This window comes from Aquarana catesbeiana, linkage group LG03 (genome assembly GCF_042186555.1).
Source record: "Aquarana catesbeiana isolate 2022-GZ linkage group LG03, ASM4218655v1, whole genome shotgun sequence".
Taxonomy (NCBI): domain Eukaryota; kingdom Metazoa; phylum Chordata; class Amphibia; order Anura; family Ranidae; genus Aquarana; species Aquarana catesbeiana.
In genome coordinates this window covers 512,189,322-512,216,748 of record NC_133326.1, presented here as the reverse complement: position 1 = coordinate 512,216,748, position 27,427 = coordinate 512,189,322, and the positions used below count along the sequence as shown (strand labels likewise).

Sequence of the window (27,427 nt, the reverse complement as noted above, 5' to 3'; positions counted from 1 at the left end):
TAATTCTTCCCTAGGAGTGTCATTTTCCAGAAGTTCCTGAAGCTGGGTTAGCAAGGTGCGGGCTGTGCAGGTGGAAGCTATTGTTGGATTCAGATTCGCAGCCCCGGCTTCCCAGGCTCTCTTTAAAAGAGCTTCTATTTTCTTGTCCATGGGGTTGCTTAAAGTACCTGCGTCGTCAAAGCCTAAAACAGATTTGTGACTTTTGCCAGAGACGCATCCACTTTGGGGCCTTTAGCCAAGGTTTTGGTGTCTGTCACCGCAAACGAATATATCTAGGCTTGACCGCAGCTGGTATGAAGAGTTTTTTCTCTGGGTCTGCCCATTCTTTTTTTCCCGATATCTTTGAGAGTCTGGTATACAGGAAATGTTCTAGGTTTCCTGGGTTGTAGCCCTTTATACATCTTGTCGTGTAGTGTGAGCTCTGCAGCTTTTTGCTCTTTAATACCCAGTGTGTCGGCTATGGCTTTCAGAAGGTTATCTGTGTCTTCTGAGGGAAATAGATTGCCTTCTGAGTCCGGATCTTCCTCCTCCGAGTCTAAGCAGAGTCTATCCTCCGATTCGGATTCATCCGAATCTTCCTCCTGTTCCTGCCATTCTGTCTGTTCCCTATTGCCTGAAGGAACGCATGTCCCGCTGGTAGATGGGGTACTGGCTTGATCGGCATTCGCTGGTGCTTCTAATGTCTCAATTGCTGAGCATAGCGGTGCCATGGTGCTCTTTATCTCTTTTTTAAAAGAGGTGAGCAGATCTCTCAGGTAACCTTGCGACTCTTTGGCCACCATTTTGTCTATGCATTTTTGGCATAGGGGTTTTTTCCATTCAGGTGAAAACCGGTGGCTGCACGTTTTGCTGCTTTTTGTTTTCTTTTTCTCTGGGGTCCTGCCTGAAATCAAGCATAAAGAGATCCCTGTGAGGAAAGGAGGCTAAAGACTGCCTGTAAGGGCAGTTTTTGCAGTGAGGTTAAGACAGAAGTGACCCTGGAGTATTCTGGCTTACCCTGGAGCTGTCCTGGCTTGCAGGATCTGCAGGGCAGGGTGGAGAAGCATCCGACATGGTCAGCCACCAGGAACCTCTGGTGGGGAAGGCCTTTTAATTTTTTTTTTTTTAAATTTCCCGCCTCTCGGAAGTGATGTCACCGTCAGTGCCGCTCTGCAATTCTCCCTAGAAGAATCTGGACTTCGAGAAAATGGCCGCCGACTGTAACAGCGTGACCAGAAGTGGTGACGCCATCTTGGTACACCCTGCAGGGCCTCCACGAGGGAAGGCCGCCTCTGTAGGATGAGGTGAAACACAGAGGGCGGCGGTGAGAAGGATGGGGAAACCGGGCAGGCTGAAGGATGGACGAACGGTAGGTAAACAGATAGAGATAAAAAACTAACACCTACCCCGCTGTACCGTCTGTGGGATCCAAGTGCGGCCTGAGTCTCAGGGGTAAAGTAGATCACTAGCCATGGATTGAACTAGCAGCAGGTCCCTTCAGCATGTGGTCTGGGGAGAAAATGCCAGTGCATTTGTTCCAGCTTGGGGGGATGATTGCAGACCCCTCTGTAGGGGTGAAATCTCAGGCAGAGCAAAGTCTTTTTTGCTCAAATTTTCTGCTCCTGCTCGCCCTCCCAAGGCCCGCTGGGCTGAATGGGATGCTGGCAGGGGGTCTCCTACAAGTAGCACAGACACAGGATTTAAAATAATAAACGTTTCTTTGCAGCTCCTGTGGGTCCGGAGGAAACAACTGAGGCACGCAGGTAAGACTGTGAAATTTATAATGGTGGACTAATGTGGCTTCCTGTTTCAGGGAGGAGGAGCCTATATCTCGGATGCTGCCCTGGAAGACGATTCGAGAAAAAGTATTGACTCAGGGGGGCCGAATACAAATGCACGCCACACTTTTCACATTTATTTGTAAAAAATTTTAAAAACCATTTATCATTTTCTTTCAACTTTACAATTAGGTGCAACTTTGTGTTGGTCTGCGTTTTAGTTGTAACATGACAAAATGTGGAAAATTTCAAGGGGTATGAATGCTTTTTCAACTGCATATATGGTACGAGAAGTACAATATGCCATACAATGTACACAATGAACAAATGTTCAGCTGCAGCATCAGGTGGATGATGAGAATATTATATATACACATATACACACACACTTATTGATAGAACAGGATAAAACAAAAAGTGGAACGTCCACTTTAAGGACTCCTGAAATGCCACATTTGGCATGTAATTTTATTTTTGGGGGTGGTACCTAGTTTTGACAGGTACCCAGCTCCCACTTCTCCACTCGCCGCCTCGAGTGCAAGTTCTTCTCTTCCCCTTCTTTCCTGCAATCTACTGGGACACGTCACAGGTCTCAGAAAATTGCCTGGCCATTCAGGACGAACAGCGTGACTCTTGCATGTGCAGTGCGCACCCGGCTGTGCAGCCGCAGGCTGTCACAGCTGGGTGCCCACACTAGTAAATGTCAGGGGGAGAACCAAGGTTTCGGGCACCCGCATCGCTGGATTGTGGAACAGGTGAGTGTGCGTTTATTAAAAGTAGGGAAGAAATGTGGTATATTAGGTGAAAATACAAAATATTATGGGTAATTATACACACTGAAACCCAATGCGATGGTGTACAACAGAACAGTGTAGTATATAGTAGAACAGAGCAATGCACAATAGTAGTGTAAAGTATTATGGGGCAGCATAAAGTAGTACAGGGTCGTACAGTGCAATATAGAGATAAATGTAGACAGCACTGGGTATTCAGTGCAGTATACAATAGGGGCAGAATATTGAAATTTACAGTAACAGAACAGTGCAGTAGGGCACTGTAGTAATAGAAGGCAGTATATGGTAACAGAGGAAAGCACTGTTCCGTGTACAGTAATAGGTAGCAGTACAGTAATAAAGAGAAATACAGAGAAGTATACAATAATAAGGCGCAGAACAGTGCTATGCACAGCAATACAGTGCAGTGATAGAAAGTGGGCCATTACAGTGCAGGATAAAGTAATACAGTAGTATGCAGTGTACTGTAATAGGACGTACAGTGAAGTATACAATAATGGAGCATAACTGTGCTGTATGCAGTGACACAGGGCAGTACTGTAATAGAGACTAGGGCAGAACAGTGCAGTATACAGTAATAGAAGGCAGTACTGTGCTGTACACAGCTCTATATTAGCCAACATATTCATGCACATTGGGGCGTTTCGATTTGTTCTTAGGTTCAGCAATCAGAGACATAAAAAAAAAAAAAAAAAAAAAAAAGCCCCAAATCTATGTTGAGAGGAATTTACTGGCATAATTTCTGCACATACAGTACATGCACTTATGGACATAAATTTATTATAGTGGCTAGAATATTCTAGCCAACAGAAATAGTTCATGTATACAAGCCTCGAAATTTGTGCATAAAATGTGTGTAAATACACGCCAAAACAATCAATCTTATACTGGATTTTTCTGCCAGCTCTTAGCCAACCCCCCCCCCCCCCCCCCAAAGTTTAATATACAGTAATAGAGGCCATATGGTTCTGTAAACAGTAATAGAGGTGGTAAAGTACAGTGTATAGTAATAGGGGGCATTACAGTTCATCATACAGTAACAAGGGCCGTATAGTTCAGTGTACAGCAATAGGGAGCTGTAAAGTGCAGTTTACAGTAATAGCACCATACAGTTCTGTATACAGTAATATGGGTGGTAAAGTGCATTATACAGTAAATCGGGGCTGTATGGTTCTGTAAATGGTAATAGAGGCGTAAACTGCAGTATGGCGTTAGGCCTCATGTACACTGCTGCTGCTAAACGGAGGTTTAGGAGCAGTTGGGCTTTTTTTCCAGCTGCCCTGAACTCTCCTCTATGTTATCTTATCGGTACATGTACACAGGGTAGTTTATAGTCCTTTCTAGGCAGTGGAGTTTAGAGGCATTTTTTGGAAAACAAAATAATGAGTTCAGACGCTGAGTTTAGAGGCCTTTCAAGCGCCAAACGCTTCTAAATGCGGTAACTCACATTTAGCTGCGTTTCGTTTACAGGTGTTTTTTTTTTTTTTCAAAATAGCTTAGGATGAAAAAGGATTTCTCCAGATGAAGTCACGTGCTGGGTGACGTAACACGTAGGGCGGAGTTTGTAGGAGCGTGGACCGGAAGTGACCATTCTACCAGGAAGAACGGTACCCCCAATATGCCTGTGTTTATTGTATTGATCTATGCAGGATTTTAACAATTAAGAGAGCGGTTTTAAAGCATATTGCACTATTGGGCTATCCTTTGTCCTCACCTGGTGTAGGAGTACATCCCAGTATATGGACCACATGGTCTTAAAAGGGGACCACAACCCCATTACTGAAGAGGATGATACAAGTGGACAAGAGTACCCTGGTGGGAGGGAGGCTGTGCCACAGAGTAAAAATAGGATTTTTGAAGAAGTACATCACGGGACGCAGAGCCATAGTAGTTACTATGTGGGTTATAAGCCACCTTCAGGTGACACTGGCACACCCAAAGACAAAAAGTGCACTCCCTATATAACCCCTCCCACTACTGGGAGTACCTCGGTTTTGTAGCAAAGCAATACACGTGTACACCAAGAAGGGAGGGACCTCTGTGTCCCGTGATGTACTTCAAAGAAAAGGATTTTACAGGTAAGCTGTTATAAAAATCCTATTTTCTTATCATACATCACGGGACACAGAGCCATAGTAGTTACTACGTGGGATGTCCCATAGCAACACCAACTGAAGGGAGGGAGACACAACAAAAGTAGGGCACTAAGACTAGAGGACTTATACTGCAGCCTGCAGTACACTGCGCCCGAAGGCGATATCCTCATGACCTTTTACATCTAACTGGCAGAATCTGGTAAATGTTTGGACTGAAGACCAAGCTGCGGCCTTGCAGATCTGAGCCATGGAGGCTTGGTGATGCACTGCCTAAGAAGCACTAACAGCCCTGGTGGAGTGCGCTTTAATATGAAAAGGAGGAATTTTCCTTTTTAAACCATAAGCTTGAACAATCACTTGACGAATCTATTTAGACATAGTAGATTTCGATTCTGCCTGTCCTCTTTTAGAACCGTTGGGCAATACAAACAGAACATCTGTTTTACAAATCTGAGCAGTCACTTTCAAATAGACCTTGACCGCTCTCACCACATCAAGAGAATGTAGTGACTTTTCTTCCACAGAACGAGGTTCTGGAAAAAATGAAGGCAGAACAATATCTTGGTTTAAATGAAAACCTTGACACTACCTTCGGTAGGAAATTAGGTTGAGGCCACAATACAACCTTATCTTTATGAATAATCAAATATGGTTCTTTACAAGAAAGAGCAGCCAACTCTGAAACTCTTCTTGCAGAAGATATGGCAACCAAGAAAATTATTTTCCTCGTCAAGAGGGCCAAGGGAATATCTCGAATTGGCTGAAAAGGCTGTTTTTGTAAAGCCGACAGGACTAAATTTAAGTCCCAAGGGTTCAGGGGTGACCTAACTGGGGGAGTAATCCATGTTACCCCCTGAATAAAAATTACGAACCAGAGAGTGTGAAGGAAGTGGTCATTGAAAAAACACAGATAAGGCCGACACCTGACCCTTGATAGTACTTAAGGCCAGCTTCATTTCTAATACCATCTATAGGAATTCAAGGATCCTACCTATGACATATTTTCTGGGGTGCCAACCCCTGGATTCACACCAAACATATGCCTTCCAGACTCTATAGTATATGACTCTGGAGGCCGGCTTCATAGCATTAACCAAAGCAGAAAACTACTGAAGCTGACAGCCCACGGTCCTTTAGAATGTGGGTCTCAATAGCCAAATCGTTAAAATTTTGCGTTTGTAAGGTAGGATGATGAAGTCCAAGGGTCCCCTACCGCCATCTTTATGATCTCGGCAAACCAAGATCTCCTGGGCCATGCTGGGTCCAACAGAATCACCTCCTTCCCTTCTTGCTTGATCCTGCGAAGAAGACGCGGGAGCAGCAGAACAGGAGGGAACGCATAGATCAGTGAAAACTGATCCCACGGAAAAACCAAGGCATCTGTTCCGTATGCCACTGGATCCCTTGTCCTTGACACAAGGTTGTCGATCTTGTTGTTGAACCTGGACGCAAACAGATCCACGTCCGGAACTCCCCATTTTTGACATATTGACAGAAAGATGAAGGGACCATTCTCCCGGGAACAATTGTTGGCGACGCAAGTAGTCCGCCTGCTAATTCTCTATCCCTGGAATGAAAATTTATAGGCAAGGAATGTTTTCTGCCCAAGAAAGAATACGATTCACCTCTATTTCTGGGCCGCACGACTTCTCGTGCTCTCTTGGTGATTGATATAGGCCACCGCTGTGGCATTGTCGGATTGGATTCTGACAGGACAATTCTGTAGTCTCGAGGTTCAGGCCTCCAGGGCCAGGCGAATCTCTAGAATAATTGATGGGCAAGGTCATCTCTGATTTGGACCATTTCCCTTGGACAGACGCTTTTTCCAGGACTGCTCCCCAGCCCAGAAGGCTGGCATCTGTTATCACCTTCCAGGTAACTGGTAGAAAGGATTTCCCTTTTTGAAGATTCTTGGCTATCAACCAATTGAGGCTATGACACATATTGGAGAATAAACGCATTAGGAAGTCCAGAGCTTGGACCTTCTTGTTCCAAGTTGACAGGATACTGTTTTGCAGCAGTCTTGAATGAAAATGCACATAAGGAACGGCCTCAAAAAAGCCACCATCTTTCCCAACAATATCATGCAAAGTCGAATAGAAGGATTCTTCTTTGTCTTGACCAACTGAATCAGTTTCTTTTATGTAACTGATCCTTTCCTGGGGCAAAACACCCTCTTCTGAGCTGGATCTATTATCAGCCCCAAGTACTGCATTCTCCACGATGGTTTGAAGGAGGATTTCTCTAGGTTGAGAATCCAACCTAGGTATTCCAGGTAGCTGACTAAGGTTACCAAAGTTTGGTTTAAGCGGGCTACCGATTGATCTATCAAGAGTAGATCGTCTAAGTAGGCTAGTATCTTTATACCTTGAGCCCGTAGCCTGGCTAAAGGAGGAGCCAGGATCTTTGTAAATACTCGAGGTGCAGTAGCTAGACTGAAAAGGCAGAGCTACAAACTGGAAATGAAGATTTTCTACCTCGAAGCGTAGAAATTTCTGGTGAGCGCTGAAAATCGGCACATGGAGATAGGCATCCTTGATGTTGATTGACGCCAGAAGTTCTCCCCCTTGTAGGATGGAGACTACTGATCGGATTGACTCCATGCGAAAAGAACGGATATTAAAAACCGGTTTAGATCTTTGAGATCTAAAATGGGTCTGACATCCCCATTTGGTTTTGGAACCGTGAAATGGTTTGACTAAAACCCCAAACCTTGCTGTTCCAATGGGACCACCGATATCACTCTTCGAGACAAGATGTGATCCAAAGCTAGAAAGACTTCTTTTTCCCTGGATCTCGGGGAACGTTTGATCTGAGAAAACTAGACGGGAACTCTCGGAACTCTAGTTTGTAACTTAGAGAAATTGAGGAAGCCACCCATCTGTCTTGATATTGTTCCTGTTATACCTTTGAAAACTGTAGAAGCCTTCCCCCCACTCGAGCGAGCGCTCACCTTCATAAGGAGGCTTTAGTATTCTGTTTTATGGGTTTCTTCCCCCAGGTCCTTTTTTGGCCCTGGGACTGACCCGGAGGTTTACCTCTTGAACCTGACGGTGGAGGCCATTGTGACTGCCTGGAGGCTGATGCCCCTGGCACTAGAGAAGAAGCACGTTTAAAAGAAAAATGCTTTAACTTCTTTTTAACCGGTAAAAGGGAACTTTTCCCATTAGAAATTCTTTGGATATACTTATCCAGATCATCTCCAAACAACCGGTCATCATGAAAAGGGAAACTGGCCAAGAGCTTTTTGCATGGCACTTTGGCTGACCAATTTTTCAACCATAGGATTCTACGCACATGTACCAGCCCTAGCATGAGCCTTGAGGCCCGGAGAATAGAATCTTTCATAGCGTCTACTGTAAAACACAACGCTTCTGATATCCCGGCCAACTCCTGGGCCTGCTGATCAGGAATAACTTTGAGTACCTCTATAAACTGGTCCTTTAAGGACTGAGATACTCTATCGCTGCCAGTGCAGGTTGGACTCAACCTGCCAGCGAAACCTTAGCCAGACTTACCGGTATTTCTACGAGTCTTTCAGGACAGCACCTGGAGAGAGAGAGTGTAGCTCCACCCACTTTCCCAGGAAACACTGCAGTCAGTTTTTCTTTATAGACCGGACACTTTCACCATGGCCTCAGTTGTTTAAGAGTACTTCCAGCCATGCTGAAATTAGATAAGCAGAACATAGCAATAATACTTTATAATGCTTTAGGGCGGGTCATCTGTGCTGTCCTGAAAGACTCGTAGAAATACCGTTACCGGTATTTAGACCGGTAAGTCTAACTAAGGTTTTCTCACCTCGTCTTTCAGGACAGCACCTGGAGATGATAAAAGAGTACTTACTCTAGGGTGGGACCACCGCCTGTAGGACTTTCCTGCCAAAGGACTGGTCTGATGCAGAGAGCAAAGCCAACTTGTAGTGGCGGGTAAAAGAAGAGAAGCTTGTCCACGTAGCCGCCTTGCAGATCCCTCCTGGAGAAGCCCCTGCCCGTTCCGCCCAGGATGCTGCTACTTCCCCGGTTGAATGGGCCCCCACTCCTGTAGGAGGATCTACCCCTGAAGCTTTATAGGCTTCATTGATGGCCATTCGTAGCCACCTATCTATGGTGCTTTTGGAAGCACCGTAGCCCTTACGTGGGCCAGAGAATAGTATGAACAGTGAATATGATTTTCTGAATTCACTTGTGATCTTCAGATAATGTAGTATACATCTCCTTACATCTAGGCTGTGAAAGTCTCTTTCCCTTGTGCCGGATGGTGAAGGACAGAAAATCGGGAGAACTATCTCCTGTGACCTGTGGAATACCGTTGAAACCTTAGGTAAAAATCCCGGGTCAGTTCTCGGCACTACCCGGTCTGGAAATATAGAACAAAGAGGTTCAATAATGGACAGGGCTTGTAATTCGCTCACCCTCCTGGCTGAAGTGACTGCAACTAAAAGTGCTAATTTAAGCAACCAAAACTTGTAGAGGTTCGAAGGGTCTTTTAGTCAGACCCTGTAATACCAGAGATAAGTCCCATTTTGGGAAAAACTTAAAAGGTACTGGCCTAGCTCTGGTCAGTGCCAAAAAAAAAAAAAAAAAAAAAAAAAAAATTCCAATAAGCGGATTCTGGGATAATTGTCTCTCCAGGAACACCGAAAGAGCGGCCACTTGCACCTTTAGGGTGCTAGTCGCCAACCCTTTTTCCATTCCTTCGTGTAGGAACTCTAACACGGAAACAACTTCCCTTGGTGAAAAACTTTACTTGTGCACCAGGAATTAAAACATTTCCATGTTTTAAAGTAAATCTTTCTAGTGACTTTCTTTCGGCTGTCTAGTAGAGTTGAAACTAGTTTATTAGACAAGCCCTTACTTTTTAGGATCTGCTCCTCAGTAACCAAGCAGCTAGTCTTAGGTGCTCGATATTGGGGTGTTAAAGGGGCCCCTGGGTCAGAAGGTCTCTCTGTAAGGGAAGAAACCAGTGGGGTTCCAACGCCATCCACTGCTATGGCATTGTCTGACAACACCTAAATGTGGTGACCAAGAACTTGGTCCCTGAAAGCCCATAGTCCCAGGAGAATGGCCCTCAACTCCCTCTACACATATACATACCACAATGATTTAATGGCTTTACCCCATCAGAGACAATAACCAGCTGCCAAAGAGAAGAGCCAACTCCTTAGCTCCTCTATTTGTTACTGCAGCTTTCTCAGCAACTCTCCCCCACTGAGTCACCATAAGCAGATAAACACACTTTCCTTAGTACTAAGTTAAAAAAAGGAGAGTGGCGCAGGCTCCCTTGCATCCCCCCAGGGGAGCCAGGAAGGGACAAACAAGACCCTTAAGATAAAGTACAGGGACCTCTGCCCCTGCTTATCTGAGTCTGACTGGTGTTAGTGGCTCCTGCTCCTGCCACTGCCGTCTGTTCCTCTTCCAAGCTCGCCGAGGTTGTAGCGGCACCCTGCAGCGCTTCCACCATGGTCGGAGGAAACACTACAACTGAGGCCATGGTGGAAGTGTCCGGTCTATAAAGAAAACGGACTGCAGTGTTTCCTGGGAAAGTGGGTGGAGCTACGCTCTCTCCCCAGGTGCTGTCCTGAAAGATAAGGTGAGAAATATAGATTTTAAAAAGGAACTCCAACTTCTTATCCGTTGGATCCTTTAGCATATGAGCACTGTCTACTGGACAAGTCAGGTTTTTATTTACAGATGATATAGCAGCGTCAATTGCTGGAAATCCCCATTTCTTATAAAACTCTCTTGCTCCTTGTTCCTCATCAAGAGGGTCCTGAGCAATGGACGGGGACCTGCTGCGCTTAGTCCCACTCTGGGATGCAATTGAAGCATTCGTTTTTTGCTCCAAGCTTAAAATGGTTGAAGGAAAAAAAAACAAAAAAAAAAAAAAAAAAAAAAAAAAAAAAACTCCTTAGAAATATACACGGGGCTGCAGTGTTAAGAGCAGCTGCAACACTTGCCCCTCCTGATGGCTCACTCTGACCAGCCATATTACTCTCAGGGGAGGATGCCATCTTTTTGCGATGGTTCTAGGCTTCCGTGTGACTGTAGCAGTCCTTTTAGAGCCCTTTGAGGTGTCTTTCACCCCCCTTCCGACCATAGCCCGATGCACAAAGCAGAGGTACTACCAGAAGGAATGCATCCTCTGCTTGAGCAATAGTCCAGCCCGGTCACTGCTATTAATGCTCAGCCTGATGCAGTAGTAAATGTGTTAAAAGGAATGCCTGTGTCACCAAACCACTTATATGCGCCAACGTTGCGCTAAGCCCCGCCTACAGCCCCCCCCCCCTTTTTTTTTAAAGAGCTCTCTTTTCGCGTGGGCTCCTGATCCTATGGGATCCACAGGGAGAAAGGCGTAATGGGGGGTGGGGGGGTGTGTATGTCTGGAAGCTGCCGAGCATGCCAGTCGCGCTGTTTTTTTTTTTTTGTTTAAATTTCTTGTGGCGCCCTTTCCCCGAGAAGAGGGGAAGAAAAAACAGCATAGGGGGCGTCTGGTGGTGAGAGAGAACCCCCCCAGACGTACCGGAGGTCTGCTGCTTGGCCGGAGGAAAAAAGAATTGCTGCTTCCTAGAGACACAACGTGGGCTTTCTGAGAAGCATGAGATGGTAAGTGCTCAATACAGCCCCCAGTGGTGACACATAGGCATGACAACACTTACTAAATTTAAAAAGGAGACATTTCATAAGAAAATTCAAAAAATTTCTTAGAAAACTTCACTTTTACCTTTCCCGCCACAGGGTTTTTTGTGGTAAACCAACAGACCCACTGTTCACCCTTCATTGTGGGTTCCGTTAAACCTTCAGGAGCTGGGAATCCTTAAGGAAACCCACAATCCTGGACCTGTAATAGCACCACCGCCAGTAAAAACTTTATGGCCTTAATATCAAAAAAGTACTGGATCCCAGGGTCCAGCTCTCTAAAAAGAGAAGCGTTACAGGCAAGACCTTGTTTCTTCGGATATATGAGGCCTGGGTACAATTCAATTCAGCCAAAAAGACACTTTGAATGGATCCGGCTGCATGGCTAGGCCCAGCAAGGATTGCTCCAGAGGAGCTCAGCACAGCACATCTTTACTCGTGATCAACACCTTAGACACTGGCGAAAAAAACATGAGGTACTCCCAGTAGTGGGAGGGGTTATATAGGGAGTGCACTTTTTGTCTTAGGGCGTGCCAGTGTCCATCACCTGAAGGTGGCCTATAACCCACATAGTAACTACTATGGCTCTGTGCCCCGTGATGTACGATAAGAAAGTCATAATTACCTAGTTAGTAAGGTTGAATAAAAACACCAGTCCAACCTGAGTGTGTGAGTGAGTGAGAGTGTGAGTGTGAGTGTGAGTGTGAGTGTGAGTGTGAGTGTGAGTCACTGTCTACAATTGTCCCTATCTGTGTACATTGTGTCTCATTAAGATATTATTACTATTATATATATATATTTGTTTATGGGAACCCATATAGCGCTGTCAATTTATGCAGCGTTCCACGCATACATCACACACTCACATCAGCCCCTACCCTCAAGAAGCCCACAATCCAAGAGCCCCAACTCACATTCATATGCTAGGGCCAATTTTGGACAGAAGCCAATTAACCTACCAGCATGTCTTTGGAGTGTGGGAGGAAACCGGAGTACCCGGAGGAAACCCACGTAGGCACAGGGAGAACATGCAAACTCCAGGCAGGTAGTGTCGTGGTTGGGATTCGAACCAGCGACCCTTTTTACTGCTAGGCAAGCGTGCTACCCAGTACACCACTGTGCTGCCCACAGGCGATGGTCTCAGCGGGGGGCATTGATAGTTTCAAGAAACTATTAGATAAGCACCTGAACGACCGCAAGATACAATGTAATACTGACATATAATCACACACATGGGTTGGACTTGATGTCTTTTTTAAACCTCACCTACTATTTAACTATGTATTCTTCTACATTTTTTTTTACCAAAAATTAGTCTCAATAAGCGTATATTGGTTTGCACAAAAGTTATAGCGTCTACAAAATACGGGATAGATTTATGGCATTTTTATTATTAATTTTTTTTTCTATTAGTAGGGGTTAAACACTAGGGGGCTATCAAGGGGTTAAGTGTGTTCCAGGGAGTGATTCTAACTGTGGGGGTGAGGGTGGGGTGGGGGAAATGGGCTACCACTGACATGACAGCAATCACTGCTCCCGATGATGGGGAGCAGTAGATCACTGTCGTGTCACTAGGCAGAACAGGGAAATGCCTTGTTTACATAAGCATCTCCCCGTTCTGCCGCTCCATGACACGATCACGGGACACCGGCAGACAGAGTCCGCGGGACCCACGGTAATGGAGCACGCGCCCACAATGCCGCGTCTTAAAGGGGACGTACAGGTACACCCATTTGCACAGCCATGCCATTATGCCGATATATATTGTCGTGTACTGGTCGGCAACCGGTTAAACATACATAGGAACATATTTAACCCATTTCTGATATGAATATAATTATTTTTCTACATGGGGATTATGGGTGGAATATTGTAGTTCGGTTTAATATACAGGCAGTCCCCGAGTTACGAACACCCGTGTTACGAATGACTACTACTTACGACCGGCCTCAAATGCCGGCCACTTGTGCTCCACGCTGGTCCTGGATACCTCCAGATACATCCCATACTGCAGTACTACATGGCCAGAAGAACCCCAGATAACATAACAAGCGCCCGGAACATCCCACATCCATGCACAGGCGGACATTACACTTACGAATGCAGTGTTCCGACCGGAAGTTACACTTACAAATGCAGTGTTGCGACTTACGAACAAACCTACAATCCCTATTGTGTTCGTAACTCGGAGACTTCCTGTATTCCCATGTATGTTTAACTACAATATTTCACCCATAATCCCCACGTAGAAAAATTATATGCATATTATCAGAAATAGGTTGAATATGTTCCTATGTGTCAGAAACCATGAAATCAGACCAAGACAGAAGTACAGTTAAATCACACTTGTTTAATAATAAAAGTAAAACACGTAGTCAAAACATAGCCAAAGTTCAGTAACCGGAACGGATAGTCAGCCAAGCCAGAAGTCAGGGATCAATGTAGTGGAACAGCAGGCAGGATCTGGAGCCAGAAGGGATGTCAGCAAAGCAAGTCTTTAAAACAGGAACGCAGGCGATATCTCTGTGATGTTGACCAAGGCGAAGGCAGAGATCCTCTGGACTGGACGGCTTAAAGTGGAGTTCCACCCACTTTTACAACTCTTCAGCATCCCTCACTAAACTGTGCACTGTAAACAAATTGGATATTTTTTTATTTTTTCTCTCAGCACCTACTGTATATCTGCTGTATTCATTTTTCACTTCCTCCTCCCTGGCCGCGGCCCATCGCATCATTTCCTGTTTGCAATGCCTTCTGGGAAGGGGCAGAAACTTCCTCTGAAACTGCCGTTGCTATGGAAACCTGACCTGAAACCTATTACACTGCTTGTGCTGCACTGAGCATGTGCGAGATCTGCAAGGATGAGATCCAGGAAGAAATACAGTCTGGCTTCAGATGCCCACACTTAAGATGGCCACGACCTGCTGTAAGTTTATAAAATAACAAACTACTGCTATAAACTAACAAAACAGACCTTAGTTTACAGACTAACTTTATTGGAATACATTAAGCTTGTGTATTATAGGGGTATTTTTATTTAAAAATGATAATTTCGGCCAGAACACCACTTTAAGTAGGAAGGACTGACGAGCAGTATATCATCAACAGCTGAGCAACTGTGGAGAGATAGGAGCTGGCAATTAGCCGACAGCTGAGTGGCCAGCTCTGAGGAGGACAGGCTAAGCCCAGCCCTGACAGTACCCACTCATCAACTACCCCTCCTCAGAGGAGGACCACCAGGTTTGAGGGGAAAAAAAGTCTACTTAAATCACAGAGGAGGGCAGGGGCATAAACGTCTGAGGATGAGACCCAGGAGCATTCCTCCAGACCGTACCCTTTCCAATGCACCAGGTACTTGTGTACCCACAGAAACTACGGGAGTCAACAATGGACTGTACTTCATACTTCTCATGGTTCTCAACCTGTACAGGGTGAGGACGTGGCACAGAGGTGGTAAAGCGGTTGCAGACCATAAGGTTTTAATAAGGAGACACGAAACACATTCGAAATATGCATTAGAAGGAAGGTCTAATGCGCAAGCCACTGAGTTAATCCTGCGCAGAATACGGAAAGGATCAATAAACCAAGGTAAGACGAAGTCGGAGGTTGCGAGATGACAGCCAGACCCCGTCTCCAACCTGGTAGGAAGGCGCAGGCAGGCATCTGCGGTCAGCGCATCGCGAAGTCTCCTGGGGATTTGTGCCCAAGTGGAACGAAGACCACGGAGATGCTCCTCTAACGTAGGAATACTCTGCGGAACAAATGAGTCAGGCAACATGGAAGGTTGAAAACTATAGTTCGCCATAAACAGTGACAATCAGGAAGTGGAATGCAAGGCACTATTGTGAGCAAACTCTGCCCACAGTAATAGGTCTAACCAGTTGTTATGACCAGTTGTTGTGATGACAAACGTGATCAACCTCTCCAGCTCAGTGGGTATATCTTGGGCTGCTATGTTATCCTTGATGGTATCTGAGCGACCATGAAAAAAAAGCAACCACGAGGGTCTGGCAACCTCTGCTGCCAGAGTACGGAATTCAATGGCGTAGTTGGCAACAGCTCTCGTACTCTGTTCGATGGACATGAGGCACATGGCAACAGAAGCGGAGCGTGCGGGAACGTCAAATACCCTTTTAAACGAAGCCACAAACTCAGGGTAGCTCAAGACAACAGGTTTTTGCGTCTCCCATAGAGGGTTTGCCCAGGCCAAGGCTCTCTCAGAAAGCAAAGATATCACGAAACCTACTTTGCTTCTGTCTGTGGGAAACGCCTGGTGCAGCATCTCAAAGTATATCGCAACCTGGTTGAGAAACCCTCTGCATTGGACTGGATCACCCCCAAATCGCTGGGGAAGCGGAGCGGAACCAGACATACCTCTTATAGAGGTAATACTCAAGGCAGGTGCCTACACAGAGACTGGAGCAGCAGCAGGGTCAGCCTGCAACATGGGTTGTACCGGGGCGGCCACAGTGGGAGATTCCAGGTGAGCCGTGCTACTCCGTTTGTAATGTCATGGCAAACTGATCCATGTGGTGATCCAGTTCATCTAATCTGGAAAAAATATTAGCAACAAGTGGTTTGACTGCATCTTGTGAATTGATGGCCTTCGCCTACTGTCAGAAACCATGAAATCAGACCGAGACAAAAAGTACAGTTAAATCACACTTGTTTAAAAATAAAATTAAAAAGAACAAACGTAGTCAAAACATAGCCAAAGTTCAGTAACCGGAATGGATAGTCAACCAAGCCAGAAGTCAGGGATCAATGTAGTGGAACAGCAAGCAGGATCTATAGCCAGAAGGGATGTCAGCAAAGCAAGTCTTTTAACAGGAATGCAGGCGATGTCTCTGTAATGTTGACCTGCGAAGGCAGAGATCCTCTGGACTGGATGGCTTAAGTAGGCAGGACTGACGAGCAGGATATCATCAACAGCTGAGTAACTGTGGAGAGATAGGAGCTGGCAATTAGCCGACAGCTGAGCGGCCAGCTCTGAGAAGGAAGGGCTGAGCCCAGCCCTGACACGATGTATGTTTAACTACAATATTCCACCCATAATCCCCATGTAGAAAAATTATATGCATATTCTTATCAGAAATGGGTTTAATATATGTCTATGTATAACTACAATATTACCCCAATCATCCCCATGTAGAAAAATTATATGGACATTCTTAAAAAAAAATAAATAAATAGGTTAAATATGTTCCTATGTTTGTTTAGGTATAATATTCCACCCATAATCTCCATGTAGAAAATAATTATATGCATATTCTTATCAGGAATGGGTTAAATACGTTCCTATGTAGAACTACAATATTCCACCTATCATCCCCATGTAGAAAAATTATATGCATAATCTTATCAGAAATGGGTTTAATATATTCCCATGTATGTTTAACTTCAATATTCCACCCATAATCCCCATGTAGAAAAATCCCTGTTAGACTTACCGGTAACTATTTCCAGGAATCTTCCAGGACGGCTACTTGAGAGATGATTGGCTCCGCCTTCTACAGGAAACACAAATCAGACAATTTAAAAGGCCCCTCCCTTTCCCCTGACCCTCAGTTGTATGAAGATCAAGTAAACCTTCACCAAAAGTGAACTCGGAAGAGGAATAACAGACTCAAATACACGACCACCAGGTTTAAATAAGGGGACCAGTGAAACAAGAATAGGGTGGGAATATAGACGCTGTCCTGGAAGATTCCTGGAAATACCGTTACCGGTAAGTCTAACGGGGGTTTTCCCCCCTCATCTTCCAGGACGGCTACTTGAGAGGATAAGCAAGATCTATACCTTAGGGAGGGACGACAGCCTGAAGTACTTTCCTTCCAAAAGGAGAGGTCCTGGCTGGAGAGCATCTGGAATCTATAATGCCCAACGAATGCATGAGAGGAGGCCCAGACAGCAGCTTTGGAAATATCTTCCCATGATGCACCCGCTCTTTCTGCCCAAGAGGCAGCCAGCGACCTAGTAGAGTGAGCCCTAACTCTAGAAGGAGGGGATTGTCCTGAAGATTTGTAGGCCTCACATATAGCTTCTCTAATCCATCTGGAAATGAAACCTCTGGAAGCCTTGGAACCCTTTTTGGGGCCACTAAAAGTAATCAGTAGTTGGGAATCTTTCCTAAATTTACTAGTAACTTCTAAGTAGTGTAGACGACATCTTACATCAAAAAAAAACAAAAAAAAAAAAAAACAAACACACACCACACAACTAAACCTTTCTACCCTAGAAAATCTACCCTAGCCCTTTTTTGCCAGGCTACAAAGGTCCTCCAAACTTTGCCATAAATTTTCCTTGTGCCTAATTTATGGCTGTCTAGAATAGTCTCAATAACCCTAGCTGAACATCCTTTCAATTGTAGGATGTGCCACTCAGCCTCCAAGCCATCAGGCGGTAAATCCATGGGTTTGGATGTAGCATTGACCTTTGGTGTAGAAGGTCTCTTCTCTCTGGCAGGGGGACTCTACTGAGAGTGCTCTCAGTGCGAAGAACCAACTCCTCCTGAGCCACCATGGGGCAATCAGAATCACTTCTGCACAATCTTTCGGAGCACCAGAGGTAATAGCGGAATTGGATGAAAAGCATAGGCCAGGGGAAAATTCCACTGGAAAGAGAGCGCATTAGCCCCTAAAGACTTTGCTTCTCTCTCCAGGGAAAAATAAGCTGGAAGCTTCCTGTTGTGGGTGGAAGCAAACAGATCCACTGTCGTAGCATTGTCGGAAAAAAAAAAAAAAAAAAAAAAAAAATCAACAGGTCCTTTGCATGAACCCTGGTTTTCAAAGTGACCAAAGCTTTTCCTACTGCTAACAGTTCCCTGTAGTTTGAGGATTGGGCTGCCAGGCACCCTGAGCCTGCCAATTATCTGAGTGCGCCCCCCAACCCCACAAGCTGGAGTCTGTGGTTATCTTTACCGGGAAAAGCTGGGCCCAAGCCTTCCCCACCCGCAGATTCTCCGGTCAGACCCACCAGGATAGATTGACAGAATCGTCTCCTGGAAGTCACACGAACTGGTCTAGAGAGGCCTTTCTGCGATCCCAACGCAGAAGAAATGCCTGTAGGGATCTGGAATGCAATTGGGTCCAGGGCACTCCCGGAATTGATGCAGTCATCAAGCCCAACAGCTGCATTATCTGACGCAGGAATGCCTGGGGATTGCACCTGAATTTCTGCACGGAAAGGTGGATCTTGGAGATCTTCTCTTCCGGTAAGAAAATTCTTTGGGCGACCGAGTCCATCAGGTAGCCCAAAAATAGACAGCTCTGGGAGGGAACCAGAGCAGATTTCTGCAGATTGACTTTCCAACCCAATCTTTGGAAGGTCTGCAGAACTACTTGCAGATCCCGACCCAGGTCCTCTTTGTCCCGGGCAAAGATCAAAAAGTCGTTCAAGTAAGGGACGATTGAAATTTTCTGCAAACGAAAAAAGCCACGACCTCGGCAAAGATTCTCAGGGCTGCCGAGAGACCAAAAGGAAGGGCTCTGAACTGCCAATGACTTAAGCCATTTTCCGAGAGGATCGCAAACCTCAAAAACCTCTAATGATCCTGGTAACATTGGAACATGGAGGTAAGCATCCTGAAGATCCAGGGTCACCATGAATAACTCTGGCAAAAAACAGATTCCTGAGTGAATAAATGCTTTCCATCTGGAAATGCCTCAAACTGTTTAGGAGGCTCAGATTGATGACCATCCGAAATCCTCCCGATGCCTTTCTTACCAGGAAAACCTGGGAATAAAATCCTTCGAATTTTTGATACTCCAGAAAGGGGGAAAATAACCCCTTCTGATTTCCAAAGAGAAATCAGACATAACATGCCCTGCCGTTTCTCTTGGTCCCTTGGCAGATGAGAGAAAAAACCTCTGGTGAGGAGGGAGATTGAATTCCAAACTGAAACCCTCTCTTACGACCTTGAGAACAAAAGGATTTTCGGTTACCTTTGCCCATTCCTCGCTGAAAAAGGTCAGCCTTCCTCCTACCCCTGACCTGGCGTCACTGAGAGCTTTTTGCCCGAGTTGAAGGAGCAAAGAGAAACCCTTTAGCTTTGTCTTTGCTAAATGGCCATTTTTTATTTGCCTGCTGACCCGCTGGTTTGAAGTTAGCTTTGCCCCGAAAACTACGAAAGGGCCTCTTACTTTGAGGCTTAACCTTCCGAGATGGAAAACTTTTACCCTTTTCCGAGGACCGAGCAAGTACTTCCTCTAAAGCCGAACCAAACAATAGGGAATACCGCAGAGTTTATTTTTAGAGGTCAGATCCCCATTCCAGGATTTCGACCAGATTGCCCGTCTAGAGCAATTGATCACGGCTGACGTTTTGGCCACTGATCTAACCGAGTGCCGCCATGTCTTACAAGAAGGCCACTGATTTGGCAATCAGGAGGAGAGATTCTTTGATCTCTTCTACAGGCGTGTTGGTGGAGAGCAGGTCATCTAGCCTCTGGACCCAAACATCTAGATTTCTAGCTAAGCAGGTGGATGCCAGGGCTGGCCCCAGACAGAAGGCTGAAGCCCCCCAGGCCTTACGGAGCAAAGCGTCATCTTTCCTATCCATCTGGTCCTTAAGAACCCCAGAGTCTTCAAATGAAAGATCAGTTTTCTTAGACACTTGACACATAGGAGCATCCAGTCTGGGACACTTGAAAAACGTCTCTTCAATCTGGGCTGGAACAACCTTTCCATTCTGACAGGACCATATCTTTAAGTGACTGGTGTACCGGAAAACACTTAGGCTTACTCCCCTGAAGACCCCTATACATTCTATCCTGAACCAATTGAGATTTTTGTGGAGGCTCAATCTGTTCAGAAGTAAAAACTGCTTTCAACAGTTCTTCAAGATCTTCGACAGGAAATAGGTATCTAGACGAATTAACAGTTTCCTCCATCTCTGACATGGATTCCTTGTCAGATGAGGAATCTGAGTTCTCCCCCCTCCTCTGGATCAGGGACCGAATGGGAACTAACAGTCTCCAACACCAAAGGGGGTAGAGATCTTGAAGAGACCGAAAGGAACCTGGGCTACTCTCACTGCTACAGACGTGGAAGGGCCCAATCATTAAAGGCTTGAAAGGAGGAAACTACCTCCTTCGTGGAAACCACAAATTCCTTTAGGTTAGAAGCAGACTCAGCCCCTGCCACTGAAGAAATACATGTCTCACATAAGTTTCCTACAGCTATCAGGAAGCTTGGATCTACAATTTCCACATTTTCTTTTCACAGGTTTGTCAACCTAGAAAAAAGAAACCACAATAAGAAAGGAATACAAAATTACATTTTCTAAAACATTTGCCCCTGGATATACAATCTCTCATTACAGCGGAGAAGTACTAACTTTAGGGGTAACACAGGACTGGATTGCAGCCGCTGGATCAGACAGAGCAGGTGCACCGTCCACAGGGGTGTCCTTAACCTCCATGATGAGAAGGACCAGATAGGAGAGCATTGTAATGAACTTCGACACTGTCCGTTTGCTGTACAGCCAGCAAAACATCCCCGGCAGCATGTGCCTGAGCCAGTCCTTTTCAAATATGAAGAGGCCTGGCATCCGGAAGTGTGTGACATCACTTCCGGTTGCGAGACAGGAAGTGCACTCGCTGCCATCTTGGCACACTTAAAACGGTGAAAAGGACACAAGGAAGCGCTCTCTGGGTGTACCAAAGTGGATAAGGACGCTGGGGGGTGGAAGTTGCAGAAGATTCCCTAATGCAAGTAACCACCAGAAAAACAGGGGGAACCCTTCTCAGACTGCTGAAACAGCTGAAAATACTGCAGACATGGCCACAACTGGTCTGAGTAATCTGAACAAGGGAGGTCCTCTAACCACAGTCACCAAACCAAACGAAAGAAACAAACATGACGGTGCATACTCCTGGAGGTCTGGAAACACAAAACAACTGAGGGTCAGGGGAAAGGGAGGGGCCTTTTAAATTGTGTCCGATTTGTGTTTCCTGTAGAAGGCGGAGCCAATCATCTCTCAAGTAGCTGTCCTGGAAGATGAGGGGGGAAAATTATATTCATATCAGAAATAGGTTTAATATATTCCTATGTATGTTTAACTACAATATTCCACCCATAATCCCCATGTAGAAAAACTATATGCATATTATCAGTAATGGGTTAAATAATCATTCTCAGGTGTTAACATGATATTCCTCCCATAAACCCATGAGAAATAGTAATTCTACCCATATTCCCATCAAAAACCAGGTTAAATGTAATTTTTCCATTACTTCTGTATAATTTACAAACATACATACATACAAGTGAACAGTTAAACATTAGCAACTGCTTCTTGCAAACATTGAAAGAATAACATATTTTGAGAAACAACAGAGTCATTACCTTATATATGTGTATTAAGTACACTGACATCTAGTGAGAGATCTCAGTATTGCAGCCAATAATCCAATCATCCCAATATGCAGTTTAGTACACAGCAATAGAGGTCCACTCCACACAGTTCAGAATATTGTAATAGGGGGAAGTGTAGTATACAGCAATAAGAGCATAAAGTGCAGTATAAGACCCCTTTCACACTGGGGCGGTTTGCAGGCGATATTGCGCTAAAAATACCGCCTGCAAACCGCCCCTAAACAGCCTCCGCTGTTCAGTGTGAAAGCCCGAAGGCTTTCACACTGAAGCGGTGCGCAGGCAGGACGGTGAAAAAAGTCCTGCAAACCGCTTTTTTGGAGCGGTGTATTCAATGCTCCTTCCCATTGAAATCAATGGGACAGCGCGGCAATACCGCGGCTATAGCCGCGCTGTACGAGGGATTTTAACCCTTTTTCGGCCGCCAGCGGGGGTTAAAACCGCACCGCTAGCGGCCGAATACCACTGAAAGAAGGATGGTACAGCAGCGCTAAAAATAGCACTGTTGTACCGCCGACGCCCCCACCGCCCCAGTGTGAAAGGGGCCTAAAGGAAAACGGGGCTGTACTGTTCAGTACACAGTAATAGGGGAAAGTGTATACAGTCATAGGAGGTCCATAAAGTTCAGTATACAGTAATATTAGTGGGTTGTGCAGTATACAGTTCAGTACACATTAATGGAGGGCTACACACTGCAATATACAGAGAAATGCACTGGGGCAAAACACTGTACACTAACACACACACAGATATACACTGTACACTAATAAACAGATGTGCAGTATAGTGTGTGTGATATATATTTACATAAAATTGTACTATACACTGTATATACAGAAACCACACACACGGTTGTATACACTGGCATACTACACACACACACACAATGTTGTACACGCTGGCATACTACACACAATGTTGTACACACTGGCATACTACACACAATGTTGTACACACTGGCATACTACACACAATGTTGTACACACTGGCATACTACACACAATGTTGTACACACTGGCATACTACACACACACACACACACACACACACAATGTTGTACACACTGGCATACTACACACACAATGTTGTACACACTGGCATACTACACACACAATGTTGTACACACTGGCATACTACACACACAATGTTGTACACACTGGCATACTACACACACACACACACACACACACAATGTTGTACACACTGATATACTACACACAATGTTGTACACACTGGCATACTACACACACACACACAATGTTGTACACACTGGCATACTACACACACAATGTTGTACACACTGGCATACTACACACACAATGTTGTACACACTGGCATACTACACACACAATGTTGTACACACTGATATACTACACACAATGTTGTACACACTGGCATACTACACACAATGTTGTACACACTGGCATACTACACACACACACACACACACACACACAATGTTGTACACACTGGCATACTACACACACAGTTGTACACACTGATATACTACACACAATGTTGTACACACTGGCATACTACACACACAATGTCACCCCGGACTCACGCTCTTATCGATGTCCAGTTTGAGTCTCTTCTGACTGATACTCTTCTGCACTCTCTTGCTGAAAGAAGCGTTCCCAGCCGGCCGGGCACAGCGCTCTCCCCCGTCTATCAGACAACACGTCTGACCGAAGAACGGAGCGGCCGGGGCCGGCGGCCCATCCCTGCTGTCCTCCTCCGTACTGAAGCCGTTCATCCCCGCTTGACTCTCACTACAGACTCCGTCCGAACATGCCGGGCCTCTCCCCGACACACTGCAGCGACAGAGTCGCCAGCACCCTAACAACGGAAGTCCCGCCCTCTGGTGAGAGCCGACTGGACAGAACAGTCGATGGGCGGCTTTTACTTGTGACATTCAATGTCAAGATTGGTCAGAGCTATTGTCATTTGAGGGGGGAATGGTCACGCCTCTTCCGGGTACGGAGCCGACCAATACGGTGCTCTGGCCCGGCTGTTCACTACTGTAAACAAGTGTGTGGTCCCGGCAACCTGTGGATGATGAGCCATTAGCCGGCAATGTCTCCTTATAGTTCGCCCCGTGCTTCCTCCCTGCCCCCAGTGTGTGTATACTAATAAAGCTGTACATGCCGTGTACGGGATGTGTGACTGCAGACACTGAGTGTGGAGGAGTTCAGATGTGTGATCAGGGAGATGTCCTGTGTATCACCTCAAGTCTTTCTTTTTAGGAAATATTTATGCGTTTAACAAAACAGCGCCCCCACGAGGGGAAAAAGTGGGCAGGTACACATTCCTTTATGGGGGAACCAACCCAAGTTTTTATTTGTCTTTCTACCTTAGAGGGAGAAGTTCCCCTCACTCCCTGGTCTGGCATGAAGGGCTCCTTGTGGTGCCCTCTGAAGAGAGATGCACCGTGGATCACTCTTCAGAGGGCAATAAGCTGGTGGTGAGGATGCTTTATGTCACCCCCTTGCCCTAAACAACTGGTACCACAACCGCATTCGATGCACACAGATGCAGAGAGGTTGCTCCTCTTTATTCAGACTAATGGGTCGCATTCAGTGTGCACTATGGCAGAGGGGATCATTTGTGCTGTGCCATTGCATCAGTACATCCCGTCCACTGCCTTTGCAGCTAAAGGGGGGCAGCAAGACTGTGTCTCAACCCCTTGTTTGTATCACCCCCAACTTAGGGTTGCCACCTTTTCTTCAAGTCAAACCCGAACACATTAGCGGTGCACAGCAATCTTTTTTATAGTATGAACTATACATATATATAAATTGCAAATAAATAACGAGAGCCCCCCTTTACATCAGAGTCCCAATTTTACTTCTGAACTCGCAGAGACCCCTTACACTGTAAGGGGGGGGGGACTCAGAGGCAGGAGAGAGAAGGGGGGAGACTTCAAACACAGACAGGGATGGATGGTGAGCTCACTCACCCCTTGGCAGTCAGCACCTCTCATCCAGATGTAGCTGAGGCTGCTGGAGCGTGGGTAGACACAGAGCGGTAGCATAGTTCCCAACTGTCCCTGATGTCGAGCAATGTCCCTCTGTCCCTCATTTCTTCTCATTTTGGTCTGATCTATATAGTTGTATATAAGATGCACTTTTTATCTTTCAAAAAGTGTTTCCCAGCGCTAAACCTTTCATCTGATTTCTAAATTGCTGCATTTGTAAATTCCAAAAGCCAATATAAAGGAATAGTGGTAAAAAAGCACTTGTGGGTTTAACCAATCTTTTTTTTTATACAATTCTCCTATAAGGGGGCGTGGCAAGGGGTGTGTCCTATGCCTACATACTTTTGCTGATAAGTGTTCCTCATTCCCATCTCAAAAAGTTGGGAGGTATGCATTAGGGGTGGGAGGAAGAGGAGCAGATCAAGTCCTTTCTCCTCTCCCATCTGTGTGGGGGGAGGGGTAATTGTTAGTGCTCGCTTTGGGCAGTGTGAAAGAGTGTAACAGACACTCTCGGCTTACACAACTGCAACCCTATAGTCTGGTCTGAATAATGTGTCCTGAAACCCGAACGCATGACTCCAAACTTGAACTGTGGCAACCCTACCCCAAGTACAGGTGTACTTGGGGTAGTACACCTGTACTTGGGGTAGGGTTGGGTTCACCTGTCAGTTTTTCAGGGGGACCCGATTGGAACCTTCATTCTTTTCTATGGAGCAGCAGATGTCAGTGGACACCCACCGGCATCCGCTCCAATCGGGTCTGCTAAAAACAGATGGATAGGGATCCATTTCCATCCGCTTGGTTAATTGGATTGGATGACAGTCGGATGGAAACAGACAGGTGGTCTGTTACCATCCAACTGCCCCATAGAGCACAGCGGGCTGTGTCTGTGTCCACTCTGCATCAGAGCAGACACGGACCTGTCATGCCCCTGCTCAGCGGGGATCAGCAAAGCGGACACGGACCTGTCATGCCCCTGCTCAGCGGGGATCAGTAAAGCGGACACGGACCTGTCATGCCCCTGCTCAGCGGGGATCAGCAAAGCGGACACGGACCTGTCATGCCCCAGCTCAGCGGGGATCAGCAAAGCGGACACGGACCTGTCATGCCCCTGCTCAGCAGGGATCAGCAAAGCGGACACGGACCTGTCATGCCCCTGCTCAGCGGGGATCAGTAAAGCGGACACGGACCTATCATGCCCCTGCTCAGCGGGGATCAGCAAAGCGGACACGGACCTGTCATGCCCCTGCTCAGCGGGGATCAGCAAAGCGGACACAGACCTGTCATGCCCCTGCTCAGTGGGATCAGCAAAGCGGACACGGACCTGTCATCCGCCTGCTCAGTGGGGATCAGCAAAGCGGACACAGAACTGTCATCTGCCTGCTCAGTGGGGATCAGCGCAAAGCAGACATGGACCTGTCATCCGCTTGCTCAGCGGGGATCAGCAAAGCGGACACGGACCTGTCATGCCCCTGCTCAGTGGGATCAGCAAAGCGGACACAGACCTGTCATCCGCCTGCTCAGTGGGGATCAGCAAAGCGGACACAGACCTGTCATCTGCCTGCTCAGTGGGGATCAGCGCAAAGCAAACATGGACCTGTCATCCGCCTGCTCAGCGGGGATCAGCAAAGCGGACACGGACCTGTCATGCCCCTGCTCAGCGGGGATCAGCAAAGTGGACACGGACCTATCATGCCCCTGCTCAGCGGGGATCAGTAAAGCGGACACAGACCTGTCATGCCCCTGCTCTGCGGGAATCAGCAAAGCGGACACAGACCTGTCATCCGCCTGCTCAGTGGGGATCAGCAAAGCGGACACAGACCTGTCATCCCCCTGCTCAGCGGACACAGACCTGTCATCCGCCTGCTCAGCGGGGATCAGCGGACAGATACCGTGCTGAGTGGGGGGGGGGGGGTGGGCAGATCCGCTGCCATGTGAAAGGGGCCTTAACGTAGATAGATCTAAAGGTTTTCTAAAGGTTTTCATTTTGGAAGGGGTAGGGGAGGGTTATAACCCTGTCAGCCTTTATTTATTTTTTTTTTTTTTTGCCATCTGCGTCTCATTGGGGAGGATTCCTTTCACTTGCTGTCCCATAGCCACACATAGCCAGGAAGGAAACATGAGGAAATCTCTGGTGGACACCAGGGTCACCTGAACTATTGTCCCCATTGGAAGATTTCCCTTCTATTCCTGTTCTTTTACTTTTTGCTATAATAAATATCCCAAATTAGAAAAAAAACCCACAAATTTCTTCCTCAGTTTAGGCCGATATGTATTTTACATATATTGGTAAAAAAAAAAAATCGCAGTAAGCGTATATTGATTGGTTTGCACAAAAATGATAGCATCTACAAATTGGGGATAGATTTATGGCATTTTTATTTAATTACTTTTTTACTAGTAATGGCAGCGATCTGCGATTTTTATCAGGACTGCAACATTGCGGCGGACAGATTGGACACTTTTGATACTATTTTGGGACCACTGACATTTATACAGAGATTAGTGCTTTAAATAGCCACTGATTACTGTATAAATGTTATTGGTAGGGAATGGGTTAACACAAAGGGGAAGATCAAGGGGTTAAATGTGTTCCCTGTGTGTGTTCTAACTGTAGGGAGATGGGACTGACTAGGGAAGGAGACTGATCGGTGTTCCTATATACTAGGAACACACAATCTGTCTTCTCTCCCCTGACAGGATGTGGATGTGTGTGTTTACACACACACATCCCCGGTCCTGCTCTGTCGGGAGCGATCGAAAGTGCGCCGGCGGACATCATGTCCACCGGG

At 46.1% G+C, this 27,427-nt stretch overlaps 1 protein-coding gene across 1 annotated transcript in view; it reads right to left on the bottom strand.

The window, feature by feature from the left end:
- Window positions 1-23,531, bottom strand: part of SAP30L (SAP30 like) — a 53,078-nt gene extending 29,547 nt beyond the window's left edge. Inside the window, exon 1 of the mRNA XM_073621150.1 lies at window positions 23,223-23,531. Coding sequence (XP_073477251.1) covers window positions 23,223-23,414 — 192 coding nt within the window. The 5' untranslated portion in view covers window positions 23,415-23,531. The remainder of the gene's footprint in view (window positions 1-23,222) is intronic.
- Between the last annotated feature and the right edge of the window lie 3,896 nt (window positions 23,532-27,427).